The sequence below is a fragment of the Apaloderma vittatum genome, unplaced genomic scaffold (genome assembly GCF_000703405.1).
Source record: "Apaloderma vittatum isolate BGI_N311 unplaced genomic scaffold, ASM70340v1 scaffold5830, whole genome shotgun sequence".
Taxonomy (NCBI): domain Eukaryota; kingdom Metazoa; phylum Chordata; class Aves; order Trogoniformes; family Trogonidae; genus Apaloderma; species Apaloderma vittatum.
This window is the reverse complement of record NW_009693903.1, coordinates 96136-110647: the sequence shown is the minus strand read 5'-3', so window position 1 is coordinate 110647 and position 14512 is coordinate 96136. Positions and strand designations below refer to the sequence as shown.

General features: G+C 39.3%; 1 protein-coding gene across 1 annotated transcript in view; it reads left to right on the top strand.

The window, feature by feature from the left end:
• CDK5RAP2 (CDK5 regulatory subunit associated protein 2) overlaps positions 1 to 14512 on the top strand; it is a 73253-nt gene that overhangs the window by 23860 nt on the left and 34881 nt on the right. The window contains 6 exon segments of the mRNA XM_009865395.1: positions 2694 to 2791; positions 5866 to 5996; positions 7593 to 7708; positions 9153 to 9281; positions 13048 to 13143; positions 13853 to 13932. Of these exon segments, the coding sequence (XP_009863697.1) occupies positions 2694 to 2791; positions 5866 to 5996; positions 7593 to 7708; positions 9153 to 9281; positions 13048 to 13143; positions 13853 to 13932 (650 nt within the window).

Genomic DNA, 14512 nt, shown 5'->3' with positions numbered 1-14512 from the left:
ACCTTTAGTGAAAATAAGTTATGTTTGCCACTACTGCTGCTTAGCAATCGTGTTTCAGACTTAAATATAGACTTTAATGTATTAGATTGCCTCCTTTCGTGGGAATATAAATCTTTCACTGCAATATGGTCCTGGATGTCTTGCAGCTATCTCCTCTAACACATTTTCCCTCACACCATGTGTCAAGAGGTTTAATGTTTCATTAACTCCCACAGCATTATGGTCTATTTAAGTTACAGAGCTGCCTTATGTTTTGTGTACCGTTAGGGAGTTGATTGGAATAATTCACTCCTACACTTTATTTAGAAATGACAGTAATAAAGGACCAAAAAATAAAAAAAGATATGCAAGCTGTATCTTCTCATCGCTATTATTCATGAAAGATTCTGAAGACTAAAGAAAACTTTGTCATGATTTTGCTAACCTTTACCTGGATAGTTGAATTCAGAATTTAAAAATTTGTGTATGGTCTGTGACATTTGGAATTAAGAAACAGCTCATGTCTGCATTATGCAGGAAAAAAGAAGAGTTTGGAGGATTTCATGAGCTTACTGAGATTATGGTGCAAACGTAGAACTAAATTAACACGTATTCTAAAAAAACCATAGGAAACCAGAGCATGGGTCTGTGTATAACACTGCTTTCTTAATACAGCAGTCGGATACCCTGAACAATTGGTGACACCTAATTTGTGTACCCGAAACTCTTCAGAGCGATATTACTTTGCCAGTGCTTCAGAAAGAGCTTTTAATTAGGATGTAGTTCTGTAATGTCTTCAGTTATAATTGCAAGGCTTGAATCAGACATATGGAAGAGTTCACTGGAACTTTTAACAAACTGTTACCCGACTAAATTAAGTCAAGAGATTTATCTCTTCCTGTTGCTTTCTACGTCATTGATCAGTGTCATTGTGATCAAACTTTTTCCAAGTTAAATTGCAATCTGTGTGTTCTGTGCTCAGTGATTGTTCTTGAAAGGCTGAGATTCCAACGTGTCGCGAAGACTCCTTAAATCAGGCTGGAAGATGTCGGTTTTTTACATGGCTTCTTTTTGTGAGATTATTTTTTTTTTATCAGTGGACTCTGGATCACCCACGTCCATCTGTTTGCCATTCCTGCGTGTCCCTCTGCTCATTTAGAAAAGAAATGCGATGGGAAGCGCGGTGTTTTACACCCCATGCGCAGACTCATATTGCTTGGACAAACTGCACTGGAACCTGTTAGGCTGCAGCTGCCCTTAGGAGCGCCGCGAGCTGAATGTGCACGACGGCAAGGTCACTTCTTCAGAGCATCCGCAGCGTTTGGTGGCAGAAGCTGCTGCTGCCTCGGCAGTGGGATCTGACATGCAGATTGCTTTAATGGGAGTAATTTGATCAAAACTTGATTAGACTTGCAAAATATTATTTAACATATTTGCGAGCATACTGTGAAGGATGAGTGTAAATAATTAAAAGTAAACAACAGTTGCCCTTGCTTTTGTGCTGTTTACTTTGCAGAATACAGAATTTTTCAAATTAACAGTCTTTGCATCGTTAGTGTGAATTAACGAGATTCTGCTGTAGCTGAATTTTTGTTGCAATTCCTTCTGTAGGAATTGCAATTGGAGTAATAACAGCTGCTTAAAACTCCTGGGTGTAGATTTCTTCCTTGTTAATGATCTGTTCACTAATGATTTAGTACCTCTTGAGATTCCCCCTTAGCTGAGGTTCCCTCTTAGCTGTGGCCCTTTTTTTATTCTTCCTTTCGGTTTTCAGTTGAGAAAGAACACAGAGAGGCAACAAGGCCTCCTGTTCTTCTCAAACAGAGGCAGAATACGTCTGTCATTAATACATCTAAATTTGCCACTGATATCCCAGTTATTTTCCCTTCTGAGACAGCAGAATAGGTAATAAGTGCAAGCAAATACTCCTTTAAAGAGCTGCATTTTTTGCCTCCCACTGAAGAAGTGGCTGTGTGGTTATTTTGGAGTGAAGATGTCTTGGGAAATCAGTGGATCCTTACTGAGAATGTAGCGTAAGAATCTGGATTTATCCTGATAATAATAATAATAATGTACTTTCTGTGAGCAAGACTGCAGGTAAACGATTTTCTTTTCTTTGCCCAAGTAAAGCAGCAGCTTGTGGTGACCCGGGTGAGTGCCCAGAAAGCTCAACAAGTGTGTATCCGACAGGCTCATCCTTTGCTTGTCAGCTCGGTACAGTTCTTTTCTGTTCAGAAATGGAACAGAATTTGCAGAAACCCGTCCCTCAAAGAAAACCAATTTTAAGCAGAACAAGAGAGGACTGTTAGGAAAACGTTCTCAAATGTGTCCTTGGAGCTTAGGCTTGTCTTACTTTCCCTCCCCTCCCTTCCCCTCCTGTCACCTTGCTGCCTGCCAGGTTGTGCCAGGGTCAGTGAGTTGGGAACTTTGGCAGAGAGGAGGAGGATGCTTGGGTTGGGGTGGAAGCTTTTTAGCCTCTGATAAAAATGATGAGATGTGGGACTCAGGGTAGGTGAGTAGCAGAACAGTATTTGCCTCCTTTAATAATGGCTGGGCTTAACTATCTTGAATAATTTCCAGATTTATTTTAGGCTTGGAGGTGGGCAGTCCTGTTCAGCAAATTGGGATTTCTACTCTTTCCACGTTTTCTCCAGGACACAGGTAAAAACTAAAACGTTACATAGTAAGCTGAGTGAGTTCTTCTTTTAATTTAGGAAAATAAAGAAGCCGAATATGAAAAGCTGATCCTTGCTCTAAGAAGAGAACAAAGTATTTATTCCACACTAGTGAAGACCTTCAAAGAATCAGATAGGTAAGGACTTTTTTTCTATTTTGGTGGATGATCTCGTCTCAAAGGCCAAAAGTCAGACGTTGTGACAAAAGGCGCAGCTTAACTGGAGTCGTGTTTATTTTGTACCAGCCAATTGTCCATAAGGTATAAAAGAGCTGCAATTGTCTGCTTAAAAAGAAATATTTTTGTAAGTAAGGTTGGATTATCTAAATACTTTAAATGTTTCTGAAAATATTTTTGTTTGGATTGAAATATCAGATGAGCCGGATTTCCATTTAGGAACCAAAGTAAGCAGCAGGATTTCAAGAGGTTTGTGTCCCGTGTTGGAATAAAGGGGAAGAATCAAATTACAGTGAGCGTTTGGATGCTGGATGATTTGCCATGGTTTACTTCTTAAATGGAGAGAATGCTTATATTAGAAGCGACGCTGTGAGAATTTTGATGAGAATATAAGCCAGTAAGATTTTGGAGAAGGTTAAACAAAACAGAATAATTGAAGTTTTCATAGTACTCTTTCCATGTAAGCATCCAGAATTATGGCAGGAGCAAGGTTTTTTTAACCTTTTAAAAGCAAAGAACACTACATTTTAGAAAAAGATCTGTGGCCTACTTTGTATCCTGTTACTGCTTGGCAGCTGAGGAGGAGACGTTATGATAAGCTAACGGAAATTATTAGCCTTTAGGTGAAATAAATGTTTTATAAAAAAATTACTGTTATAATTACAAATATGTTAATTCGGTATGGACAGCTCCTGATTCGTTCTGCATGCAGGCAGTGGCTTATACCTGCCCGCTTTGTGGGAATGTGTGTTTGTGTTTTGCAGTTGGTTTATAGACCAAGATATTTTGGAAACCATAAAGTGAATAGCACTAGAGTAGATGAGATCTGGGATTTGAATTAAGCGGATTAATAGTGATGCCGTCCTGTGCTTGGCCACAGCTCAGAAGCTGTTCTAGATGCTCAAATCTTTTCCATTAGAAATAGCGACAGAAGTGAGATTATGGAGATTATTTCTTATCTCTGGGAAAAGACCAATGTTTTTTTTGTGACTTTTCTGTTGAACAATCAGCCCATGAGGGAAGACACCAGTTTATTTTAATATTTCATAGGGAGGTCGTGTCCTGACACTGAAACACGTTCTGTGGCTGAGGCAGTTGTCAACACCATCTAGTAAAGACAGCGAACTAACGCAGCTCTTATACTAGTTTTTTTGCAGAATACCTTTCGAATTAGGAAAATGCTAACTGTAGTTAGTCATCAGGGTGATAAGCACGTTGAGATTAGCTTCTGCAGGATCTGGGGCAGCATCATTAGTTCTGTTTTCTGGACACGGAGCTGCGGGATGCGCGGGGCGGCGCGTGTTAGGCAGCAGTTCCCAGCGGTGCAGGGATTCAACAACAGAGCTGGAAGCTGGAGGCGGGTCTTCTTCTTTCTCATTGTTTTATGGGCTGAGATGGGCCGTAAATCTCATCAAGGAAGACTTGAACCCCCAAAGTTCTGGGGAGCCGATAAACAAGCCCTGCAGATAAATTCAGCTTCCTCATTTGTGTAACTGCCATCAGCAGTGACATGGATTTTATGCAAACATCTGTTTTCTTGCTGATGTATCTTCTTGTAGGCATTATTTATTTGAAGCAACCTGGATGATATTTTTCAAAATAAGCTACCGGATGTCAAGACCAAGACATTTCTTGTCTCTCCAAGCAGGGAATCAATGCTTTTTCTTAGAAAATCTTTAACTCGTGAAAAGGAGAAAATGTGCTTACTTAGCTTCTAGTAATATGCTGGTTTGTTTTTAGGCTTCATTTTTGCTGAGCATTTAAGAGGGCTCTCTCGTCAAAAATTCTCTTGAAGGAGGGAAAATTGGTTAAGGCACTAATTTCTTTTGCAGGAAACACTGACAACAGCACACTTGTCAGAAAACAGACTGAGAGTCTTCTCATACATGCTGCCTTTTAATTAATGTGTTTCTACGATATGCTGTTATTCTCACACAAGTGGGATGTCCTATGTGTTCCTATACAGTCTCTTGTAAGATAGATTTACATTTTTTTAAAAGATTCCTGAATTCTTCCACATTTAATTCAGTGAAGTGGAAATTCTACAGCAGCTTAGTTTATCTTAAAGTACAGAGGTCCTGAGTGAAGTAAATGTGAAAATAAGTAATACTGCGAGTTCAGTAACACCTTGTTATTTGTTTGTTACTGAATCCGATTTCTTTCATTTTATTACAATTTCAGGTTTTAGTGTACTTAATTCTTTTTAGGGACTGATCAGAAAGGTCTGGTCGATGTTGCTGCAGGGTATGGGCAAGATCTAGCAAGGGGCACCCAGAGGTCCTGCCACCGCAAGACCTGAGGGGCAGAGGCTAGTGCTGAAGCAAGAGCTGCGGTGGCCACCTCAGAAGAAAGCTGTTAAAGAGTTAATTCACCTTGACAATTTCCCATTTGTAAATTTTGGCATTTACACCATCCTTGAGATCCCCGGTGGCAGGGAGGCTGGATTAAAATGATCTCTAAGGTCCCTTCCAGCTTAGGCCATTCTGTGATTCTGTGATTTAGACCTTAAAAGGTCTTTTTACAGGGTGTTGGTTAAATGAAGAAATTAAGCAGCTAGATGTGTCTGGGTCATGTTTTCAATGTAACACTGTGTTCTACTTTTTTCTGAAGCGGAGCATTAGAATATATTGTATAGTTCTGTAGCCACAGAACAAAGTTGCCATGGTCACTGTCTAGTGGAATACACAGAGCTATCAGGATTAAGCTATAATGATATTTTTTTCTGGCGTACTCTTCAGATGTTAGTAATTTAGATTTTCCTTGAGGAATTACACAGAAGTTGACTGGTAGAATATAGCTGTCCTGTTGATGCTGACTTACAAGCAGCACAGCTCAAAACAGCAAATAATGTAAACATTTAGTCTTGTCTTCCGATGTGGGGATTTGTTTGTTCTTACACATCAAAATGATGTAACTGTGTAATGAAAAACAATGATGGCCAACGTGAAATGGGCTCCTTGTGGAAGCACGGGTGTATAAAAGATGCTGAAATGCACAACGAAACGTTGAAGCTTTTTTTTCTCTCCTTTTTTTAGTATAAATAGCTTGCAAACAGAATTAAACAACATTTTCATGTTGCGAAAACAACTAGAAGATGACGTTTTAGCTAATCGGAATCTACAGAAGATCTTAGAAGATCAGATTAAGGACATTAAAAACCGACAAGGTCTGTATACATGTGCAGCCCATCCCTTTCCCTGATCTTCTTGCACAAAAGAGAACTGCATTTATTACAGTCAGTTTACTGTGATGGAGAAGAAAAGTTTGAGAGCAGAAAAAGGTGTGAAAAGACTTATTTTTGGCTTTCTGTACCAAAATTTGTTTGAGGGATTTGTAGCAGAATGTCTTTGAGCAATCAGGGCATATACAGAGGGACTTTTTTTTCTTTCCCTGCAGCAAATGTTATTAATTTTATGGCAATTCTGCTGCAGTGATTGTGTAAAACTGCCTACAATTTGGTACCTGCAGAATTTACTGCTTTCTGCAGAAGTCAGAAATTGCTGGCTTTGAATAAAGTTGTGGCCATGGGATCACTTTCTGACCATGGGATTTAGTTATTTCATAGCACTTGGGTACAGAACTTGTGTCTCAGGAAGTGACTAGAGTCCTCCAAACAGAAGAAATATTTCCACAGAAAAAAAAAAAATAGCCAGGGCTCTTGTTATTTTGTAATTCAGAAATAGTGGAGCTTTTAAATATAACTTACCTTCTAGCTTTTTTACTGTACTTGTTTAGCGATGCTTTTTGCTGTATACTTAGATGAAGAAAAGAATAGTGTAAGTGGACACTGTTTAATGTATTTGCTGCGAATATACAGATCTATCAGTTTTATTCCATCGGGATCTATAAATAGCAATAAAGCCTGTTCACTTGCCCCTTTCAACTTAGATTTTCAGTTCTAACGTCACTGCCTTGACAGCTCTGCTAAGTGACAGGGTAGCCTTCTGCCATTTCAGAGTTTCCGACCTCGAAAGCACAAAGGTGATGAACACTCAGGATAGGCCAAAGGGTCTCATGGATGCTCCTGGCTTCTCAAGAGCTGTTGTGTTGAGGATGAGGCTGCTAGGAATGAAGACTCTGAAAATTAGTGATCGTTTATGGAGCTTTGGGACCTTGCAGCAGCCATGGGAGCTTGGGAGTGGGATTTGGATGCCTCTTCTTTGCCCTAATTTAGATATGCTTTCTCCCTGTCTAATGAGATACTTTTATAGAATTAACTGTCATCTGTATTGTAAATGAACAGATGTTTATTGAAACATAACAAATCATTCCTGCACTTGTAGAGGAAATGAGTAAGTAGCTATTTTCCATTCAATTAATGCAAGCTGTTGACCCAAAGGCAAAGTAAATTCAGTAACTATGTCTAACCCAGCTTTTCACTTTGAGAGTTCATGTTCGTAAAAATGTAGTTGAAACCGAATAACTGTTCATTCCTTACTTATCCTTCCTTAAAAATTATTTCTAATTGTAATGATAAATATGCAAATTATAGTTCAGAATTACATTCACAACTCATGCACATAACCACAGAAAATACAGCCGCAGAACATAGAGCATGTCTGAGTCTCAGAAGCACAAAGAAATACGAGGACAGAATTTGTTCAGTCAAACAGAAAGCTTATTTTGGGGGATGAAACATTTAGGTGGCCTCCCACAGACTTACTAGCGGGTTCTTATTTGAAAAGTCCTGTCTTTGCATTTTATGCTGTTTTCCTGCAAGGAGAGTTTCTGAAATAATTCTTGTCCTTGGTTATTTTGACAGATGAAACACTGTCTTTCTGTGGAGATCAAACGTCTTATATGAGTATCTGTTTAGGAGAGCAAGATCATTTAAGCCTACAGGTAGACCAGCTGTCTCTTGAAGAACTTAAGAAAAAGGTATCAGTCTTTTTGTTACTTAGTGTATCTAATGGCTTAATTCTGCTTTGTTTATAGTCTGCATATCTCTCACAAAAAGATGGAGCTGGCTAGTTCTGGCAGAATTTGAAGTTCTCATTTCTGTGGCTTGTAATCCACCTTTTATGAACTATTTAGTCTTTGTTGGACCACATGAGCTTCAGAATCAGCTGAAAGACAGGTGGCACACTGCAAAGGTTTTGTGATCTTTGCACACCTGGATTCACATTTCAGACTCAATACCATAGTCTAGTCATCCTAAGTATACAATTCAAAAAGTTTTTGTGTTAAGTATCCTACAACATGTATTTCATGCACCTTTACTAATCATGAAGATGGTTGTGATGTCTGTGCTTCTACATAGGACACTCCATTTTGGGATTTGCAAATCTTTTGGTAAGTGTGGCATGTTATAAAGTAACCCTGAGGTAGTGTTGTCTCTTTTCTACATAAGGAGAACTGAAATCCGCAGAGATCACAAGTGCAGACCGTTGCCTTACAATACATCACTGCTGGAGTTCAGAAACGTGTTCTTCTGACTCCTTGTCCTGTGCGGTGACCTCTGATGCATGCACCAATTTATGTTAAGGAATTAATTTGAGTATGGTTGTTTGGGAGCGAACATAAGTTTTATATTTCTCATGGCCAGCTGCATGGTAGGTAGGTGTGCAAAATCTGGAGGTGGGTAATCCAAAGTAAAGAAGTTTGTCTTACGCTGAACAGGTGTCAATAAAAAAGCCCCAGATTGTGTCCCGGTCCCATTCTGGGGTGATACCACTTTTATCTCTGAACATATTCCCTTCAGCAGGTTCAGGGAACTCGTTAGCAAGTGACGTTTATAAACAATTTCCTGCTTGAAGAAGGGTTTGTATGCCTGAAAGCTGCTCTCTTTTTCCCAAATATATTAATTGGTCTAATAAAAAGTTTTCACTTTCTTCTGCAAACATTGACTTCTTGAGATACTGACATGAGCCTGTGACAAAAATGTCTGTTGAACAGTTTTAACCATGATTGTCCAGTCAGATTTTGTATCTGTGATACCACTCGGAGTGCTAGTGGCTCATAAAGGGTGTTTGAGATAGAGGAACAGGTTGTTTCTGAGTGCTGCTGGTTCCTGTGCCGCCAGTTCCTTGGTGCTGAAATATTTCTTCTCAAATCAGCCTGTTGGTGTGAGGTGCCCTCGGGTTTCTTCTTGCTGCTGAGCAGCTGGAAACTACAGTCTTATAAGTTAACACTTCTTGAACACTAACTTATAAATCTATAATAATTTTTTCATACTTAGGAAGATTGTCTCATGAGCAGATACAGAAACCCAGGCCTTCCAACTCTGCAGTTTACATTTAGCTGGAGGTTTACAGATCATAATTTGTTTCTGTCCTAGTATGGATGTTACCAGTTTTGGTCTTCCTTTGTGTTTTTTTTTTAGGTTACTGACCTTCTCTTGATGGTTAAGGATCTGCAGTCAATTAATCAAGAACTTAAGAAAAAACAGCTTGGACTTTGTGCAACAAATTCTCAAGGGAAGGAAGCGCTAAAAACATTAAACCACAGTGAGGTAGGTTTTCTGAAGTACTGAATCTGACTCTCACATGTGGCGTACCTTGTAGAGTCATTTACATCAGTGCAGAACGCGTATAAAACCCTGGGGGCTCAGGTTGCTAATTCCTCATAATAACTTTTGAAATTAATGACGTAAACAACTTTAAGATGTTAGCACAACAGAGAAATCAGCTCCAGTGCAAGAGTGCAGTGATGTGCCAAGTTGATTTTAAGGGAACAACATACAGACTAAAACATTAACTGGATCTGTGATCTATTTGCTTTATCAATTGAAAGGGGAGGAAATAGTTAATTTTACAAAGAAAGCAATATCTTAGATAACATTTTAGTTATTACTGAAAGTCTGCTTGTCTACTGTTCAAGAGTTGTTCTCACACTGTGTCTGTGAGAGCTCAGTTCATCTCTCCTCTGCATCTGCAAAACTACTGGGCTTCCCTGTAGCCAAAGGGAGAGAGAAGAGCACTTCAGGCCACTGAAGTGATGGTTGTTCCTTCCTGTAGAATATAGACATTTATCAAGGAGTGGCCAGCATTGTGGTAGGAAGGTGAGAGGGGCAAGGAACTCCTCCTTGCTGAGTGCTCCCTTCTTTTGTCCCGGACTGAGGCCAGCGTGACAGGAGGCTGAGGCTGGGCACACCCGTGGCTGTACCCCCAGGAAAAGTACTCCCCAGGACTGCTTATTCAGGAAGCTGCCTGCATGACATTAGATGGAGAACGACAAAGAGTGAAGCTTGTTAAATATGAGTAAGCTCAGTATTCTGGAAGAGCAAATAGGAAAGTAAAAATGGTGTTTTAACCTGTGCTGGAATGCTAATAGTGCTGTGGAGCTCAAATGTGAAAGAATCTGTAATTAAAAGGTTTCGGTTTAAAAGGTACCATTTTTTTATTCTTGACAATAAATGGCAACTTGGATTGTAACAACAATCTTTTGCATATTAATAGCCATTGTTAAAAAAAAACCCCTAAGTTCTATTTTGTCCCATGTGTTTTGGGCTAGAATTTGTTGGTAGGTAGTGCTGTGTTGACACGAACATACGTGCTATGAGAGGAATTCGGACAGACGCAGGAAGATGTATCCTTCTCGGGTTCTTAAACTGAACCTGAGCACAAATAAGATGAATCTGCGTGTTGGTGCCTCTGCAGGGCATCTCCCAAAGGTGTGACAGCCCCATGTACTCTGTTTCTTGGCTTCACATTTGGAAGGGAGGGAGAAAGAGGAGAGAAAAAGGTGGGTTTTTTTATTGTCTTCTGAACATCTGCTTGCTTTGAGAGAAGCAGCCTCACTGATTTCAGCCTTCAGGGCTCCAGGGATCTTTGCAAACCAAGCATAGCACTGGTTCATTTAGGAAAAACATTCTCAAGGTTTTCAGTCTCTGAGGAAATACTTTAAACAGGCAGCTTAATCTTGGTAGACTTTTTTCCTGGCCTCAAGATACTTTCTTTCTTTTAATATTTTGTTGAACATTAACTTATATTCCTTGGAGCACAAAGTTTCTTTTCAGCCTTTCAAACCCGGGACCAGAGGACCAGGCTCAAACTGGCTTCAGTTGTAATAGTGTGCTGTAACCTGTTGGTCTTATGCAATGGTTTTATTCTGAGAATCATCACTTATTAAACCTAATTCTGCCCTGAGAAAAATGTTGAGTCGTAAAATGTGGTTGCGTTGAGCGGATGAGTTCTATATGCAAATAAGTTTAATACACAAATGCAGGATTTGTCCTGAATCTTCAGATTTAAGATTAAACCTTGACAGTTCTTTTTCTAATTGCACTGTTGGCTTCCCACAATTACAACAAAAAGATCTTTTTATAATGCATGCCCTTGCTATATACCACAGTGCTATCTGCGTTGTCCTTCAGCTTTCAGATTTTCTTTGCTTCGTGTTGTCCTAGAAAAACAAGTCTGAGTAAAAATACCAACATAATTAAAACGTGACTTTTAAGTTACTTAACATTCCTCGGAAGTTAGTTTTCAATATAGATTTATAATAGTAAAAGGCAAATATGTTAATATGTTGCACCTTCCAGTTTCTGCTGTCTAAAATTCATACTTAAAACCAGTAGAGTTGCTTCTAGTGCTAGAGATTGGAAGATAACAAAGGCTTTTTTCATTTATTTCATATATATATGTATACATTCTATGAATGCTCAATTAAAAAATCAAACCCCACACATGCAATCGATTCCCCCAGCGTTGTTAGGAAGCAAAAATAAAGCTCCTTGCAGAATCCTGTTTGTCTGCGCTTGAACTGACGCGCTGGGAGCCAAGTGATACGGGGGAAGCAGGTTTCTCTTTTCATGCCGTACGTTCCAGCGCTATAAATATCCCATCCACGACCCCTAAGCAACAGTTTCTTTCCTTCCAGTCCCTCATCTGAGTCTCTGTACCTGTAATCTCAATTTTCTGTCACTGTGCTCAAGATTCTGCTTTTCTTAACTTAAGGTACATTTTTTTTTAGCTCCAATCACACCGAAATGGGGCTTTTCCACACAGCAATGCTGGGTGATTGCCACAAGTGCTTTAAGACGAAAATTTTTATCCAGTGCAGGTTTGAATCCTCTGCGTCAGTGCTGTGTCCTGCTCAGGGGTTAGGCATGTTAGGCAGAGCATCGTTGATACTTACCGTCGCTTTTGCACATTTCTACTATTTAATGAGATTTTAACAGCAAAGATCTTAAATAACTGTCTTTTTCTATTAGATTGGAGAATGTTGCTATAAACCAAGATGATATAAATGTCTGATCTGGTCTTATCTCAGGGGAGCGAGGGAATGTGGTGACTGCAGGACACTTGTGGTGGATCCCAAAGTGGGACAAAAGACTGTCAGGCTGTTTTCTGACAGGCTGTGCCAAATATAGTAATTTTTTATAGAAATAAGAGGTTTTCTCATGATGAGTATTAAACAGATAGAGCCAAGGCTAAACTCTGCCCTCATCTCCAGAGCAGACTAAGTAAGAGAAGTGAGTTGTAAGCGAAATGAAAATGTTCCCCGCGGGCTGTGTAGAAGTGAAGCTCCCTCTGTTGCGGTCGTCGCTGCTCTTGAGAGGAGCAACGCGTCTTGGCCCTCGCTTGCAGATCTGATGCCGAGGTGTAACGTCCCACAAACCAGGGATTCTGCTCTTGCCGTCATCTCAGGGATTGGATTCTGCTACTAAGAAAGCTGAGTCTTCCTCCTCTTTGCTCAGGAAATGGTAGTGATGGGAGATGGATTGAGTTCTGTGGAAACAAAGGAGAAAAAGGTGATTTGACACCAAAGTAGCAAGTTTAGGCAAGATGCGCCAGACTAATCTTCAGTGATACAGTAAATCTTCCTAGCCTATAGCAAGCTACCTGGGCTTTGTTTTGAAAGCATCTATTTCTTAGGTGCTGGAGAAGAGCCTATATTGTGTTGCAAATGAAAATAAATTCTAGAAACTGGAAATTAAAGTAGGCACAATGAGAACATGACCGGACATAGAGGTCCTTTGCCAGAAGAGATTAAGTAATTTTTATATTTTTTGTAAATTCTAAGGAGAAAGGGTTAAAAAAAAATGAAGCAATGTGTAAGATGAAGTTTCACTGTATTTAATATGAATCATTCCTGCGTTTTATATTAATTTTCTTTGATCTTGTTGAAGAAATCTAACTCGGTGTTTGTTACTTTGTATTACAGGCTTTTTTTATTTTTCTTTTAAGACATGCCACTGACTTATTTATGCATGTTTCATATCACAGTATTTTTTTTTGTGCTACATTTTCACATCATTCCATACTTTTGTGTAGTGTCTTGAAATAACAGAGGAGCCTGTGACGCAGACTGAAGATGGTGACAATGACAGGAAGATGCAGAACAGTCAATTTTCTGAGAGGGTCAGTCAGGTGGGACTCTGCTCTGGGTACATTATTTTACAGTACTCTCTGCTCTGCATGCCTTCAAAAATTCTTATTTTCTCAGAACACAAAGTCACAAAAAAGCATACTTTCCTTGGTACCTGATTTTGCTTTCAATTAATTGTCATCCTAAAGAGCATATGAAAGCCTTTACCTGTATTTTGCTGTTGCTAGGGTTTTGCAGTCAGGATAGCTTTTGTTCTGGTCCTTGTTTTCTCTTGTTCAGATATTCATAATCTTCCTTAAATAGTTTGACAGAAAATCCCTTGAAATTGTGTTTCTTTACATGCACACACACCGATCTGCAGCCTCCACTGCTGTCAGGCCAGTACTACAAATGGTTTAAGATTCACTTGCTGCTATGATTGAGAAAAGAATGCTGTAGATCCTTCAGGGTTGAAATACTTCATGTCTTGGTAACTTGTTGCCTCCAGTTTCATGCATATGGGAATCTGCTGTTCTCTTATTCTGTCATTCAAAAGCATTGTAATATAAAGCATCATGGAATCATAAAATAATTCAGGTTGCAGGAGACCTTAGAGGGTCACAGAGTGCACTTGAAGTTGAGCCTTTCTGGTTTAAAAATTACAACATGCTAGAATATGATGCAAACCGTGCCATTTTGGTTAGTAGTGGTGAAAAATAAACATGTTGTGTTCTTTGAAATTTGTAATTTCTGTGTTTCTCTGTGTGCTAGGTATGCCTTCAGGTATCTTTGGATTTTCCTTGTGAGGTGGACAGGCAGGTCAGTTCCCTTGACTCTTAAAGATCTTAATCGCTCACTACTGTTGTCTGCTGATGGAAATTGTGTCCAAAGGGGCTCGATTTGAATTCTCACATAACTGACACAAAAGACTTTCAGTGATTTAAATGGAGCTTGAGTTACTGGAGAGATCCCTTGCAGAAATTTTCTAGAACACATCTCTGATACTGCGTACAACAAGTTGGCAGTTTGTAAATGCTTCAAGTTGCAGCCTGTCCTGGCCATTGGGGCTTGCATCTGGAGATCCCAGGACAGAATTTGTACTGTAAAGACAGATGATTCAGAGGTGAACTAATAAGAAGTTAGCTGCAGTCTGCAGGCAATGTTCTAGAAGTTTCATATGTCTTCATAGATAAAAAGCTTTAGGGAAATCTACTTACTGCTAACTAAATGACTGATCATTATGGATTAATCAAATGAAATAGATGTTAATTAGTTTTTCTATTAATAAATAGTAAGTGAAATGCCCGTGAATGCTTCTTCATGTAGATAAAGAGCATCAGGAATTACAAAACACGATTACAAAAAGATTACAGCCCTGAATTTAATAGAACATCACATACCTGTGTAATAAGAAAATGTTTGCAATTTTTT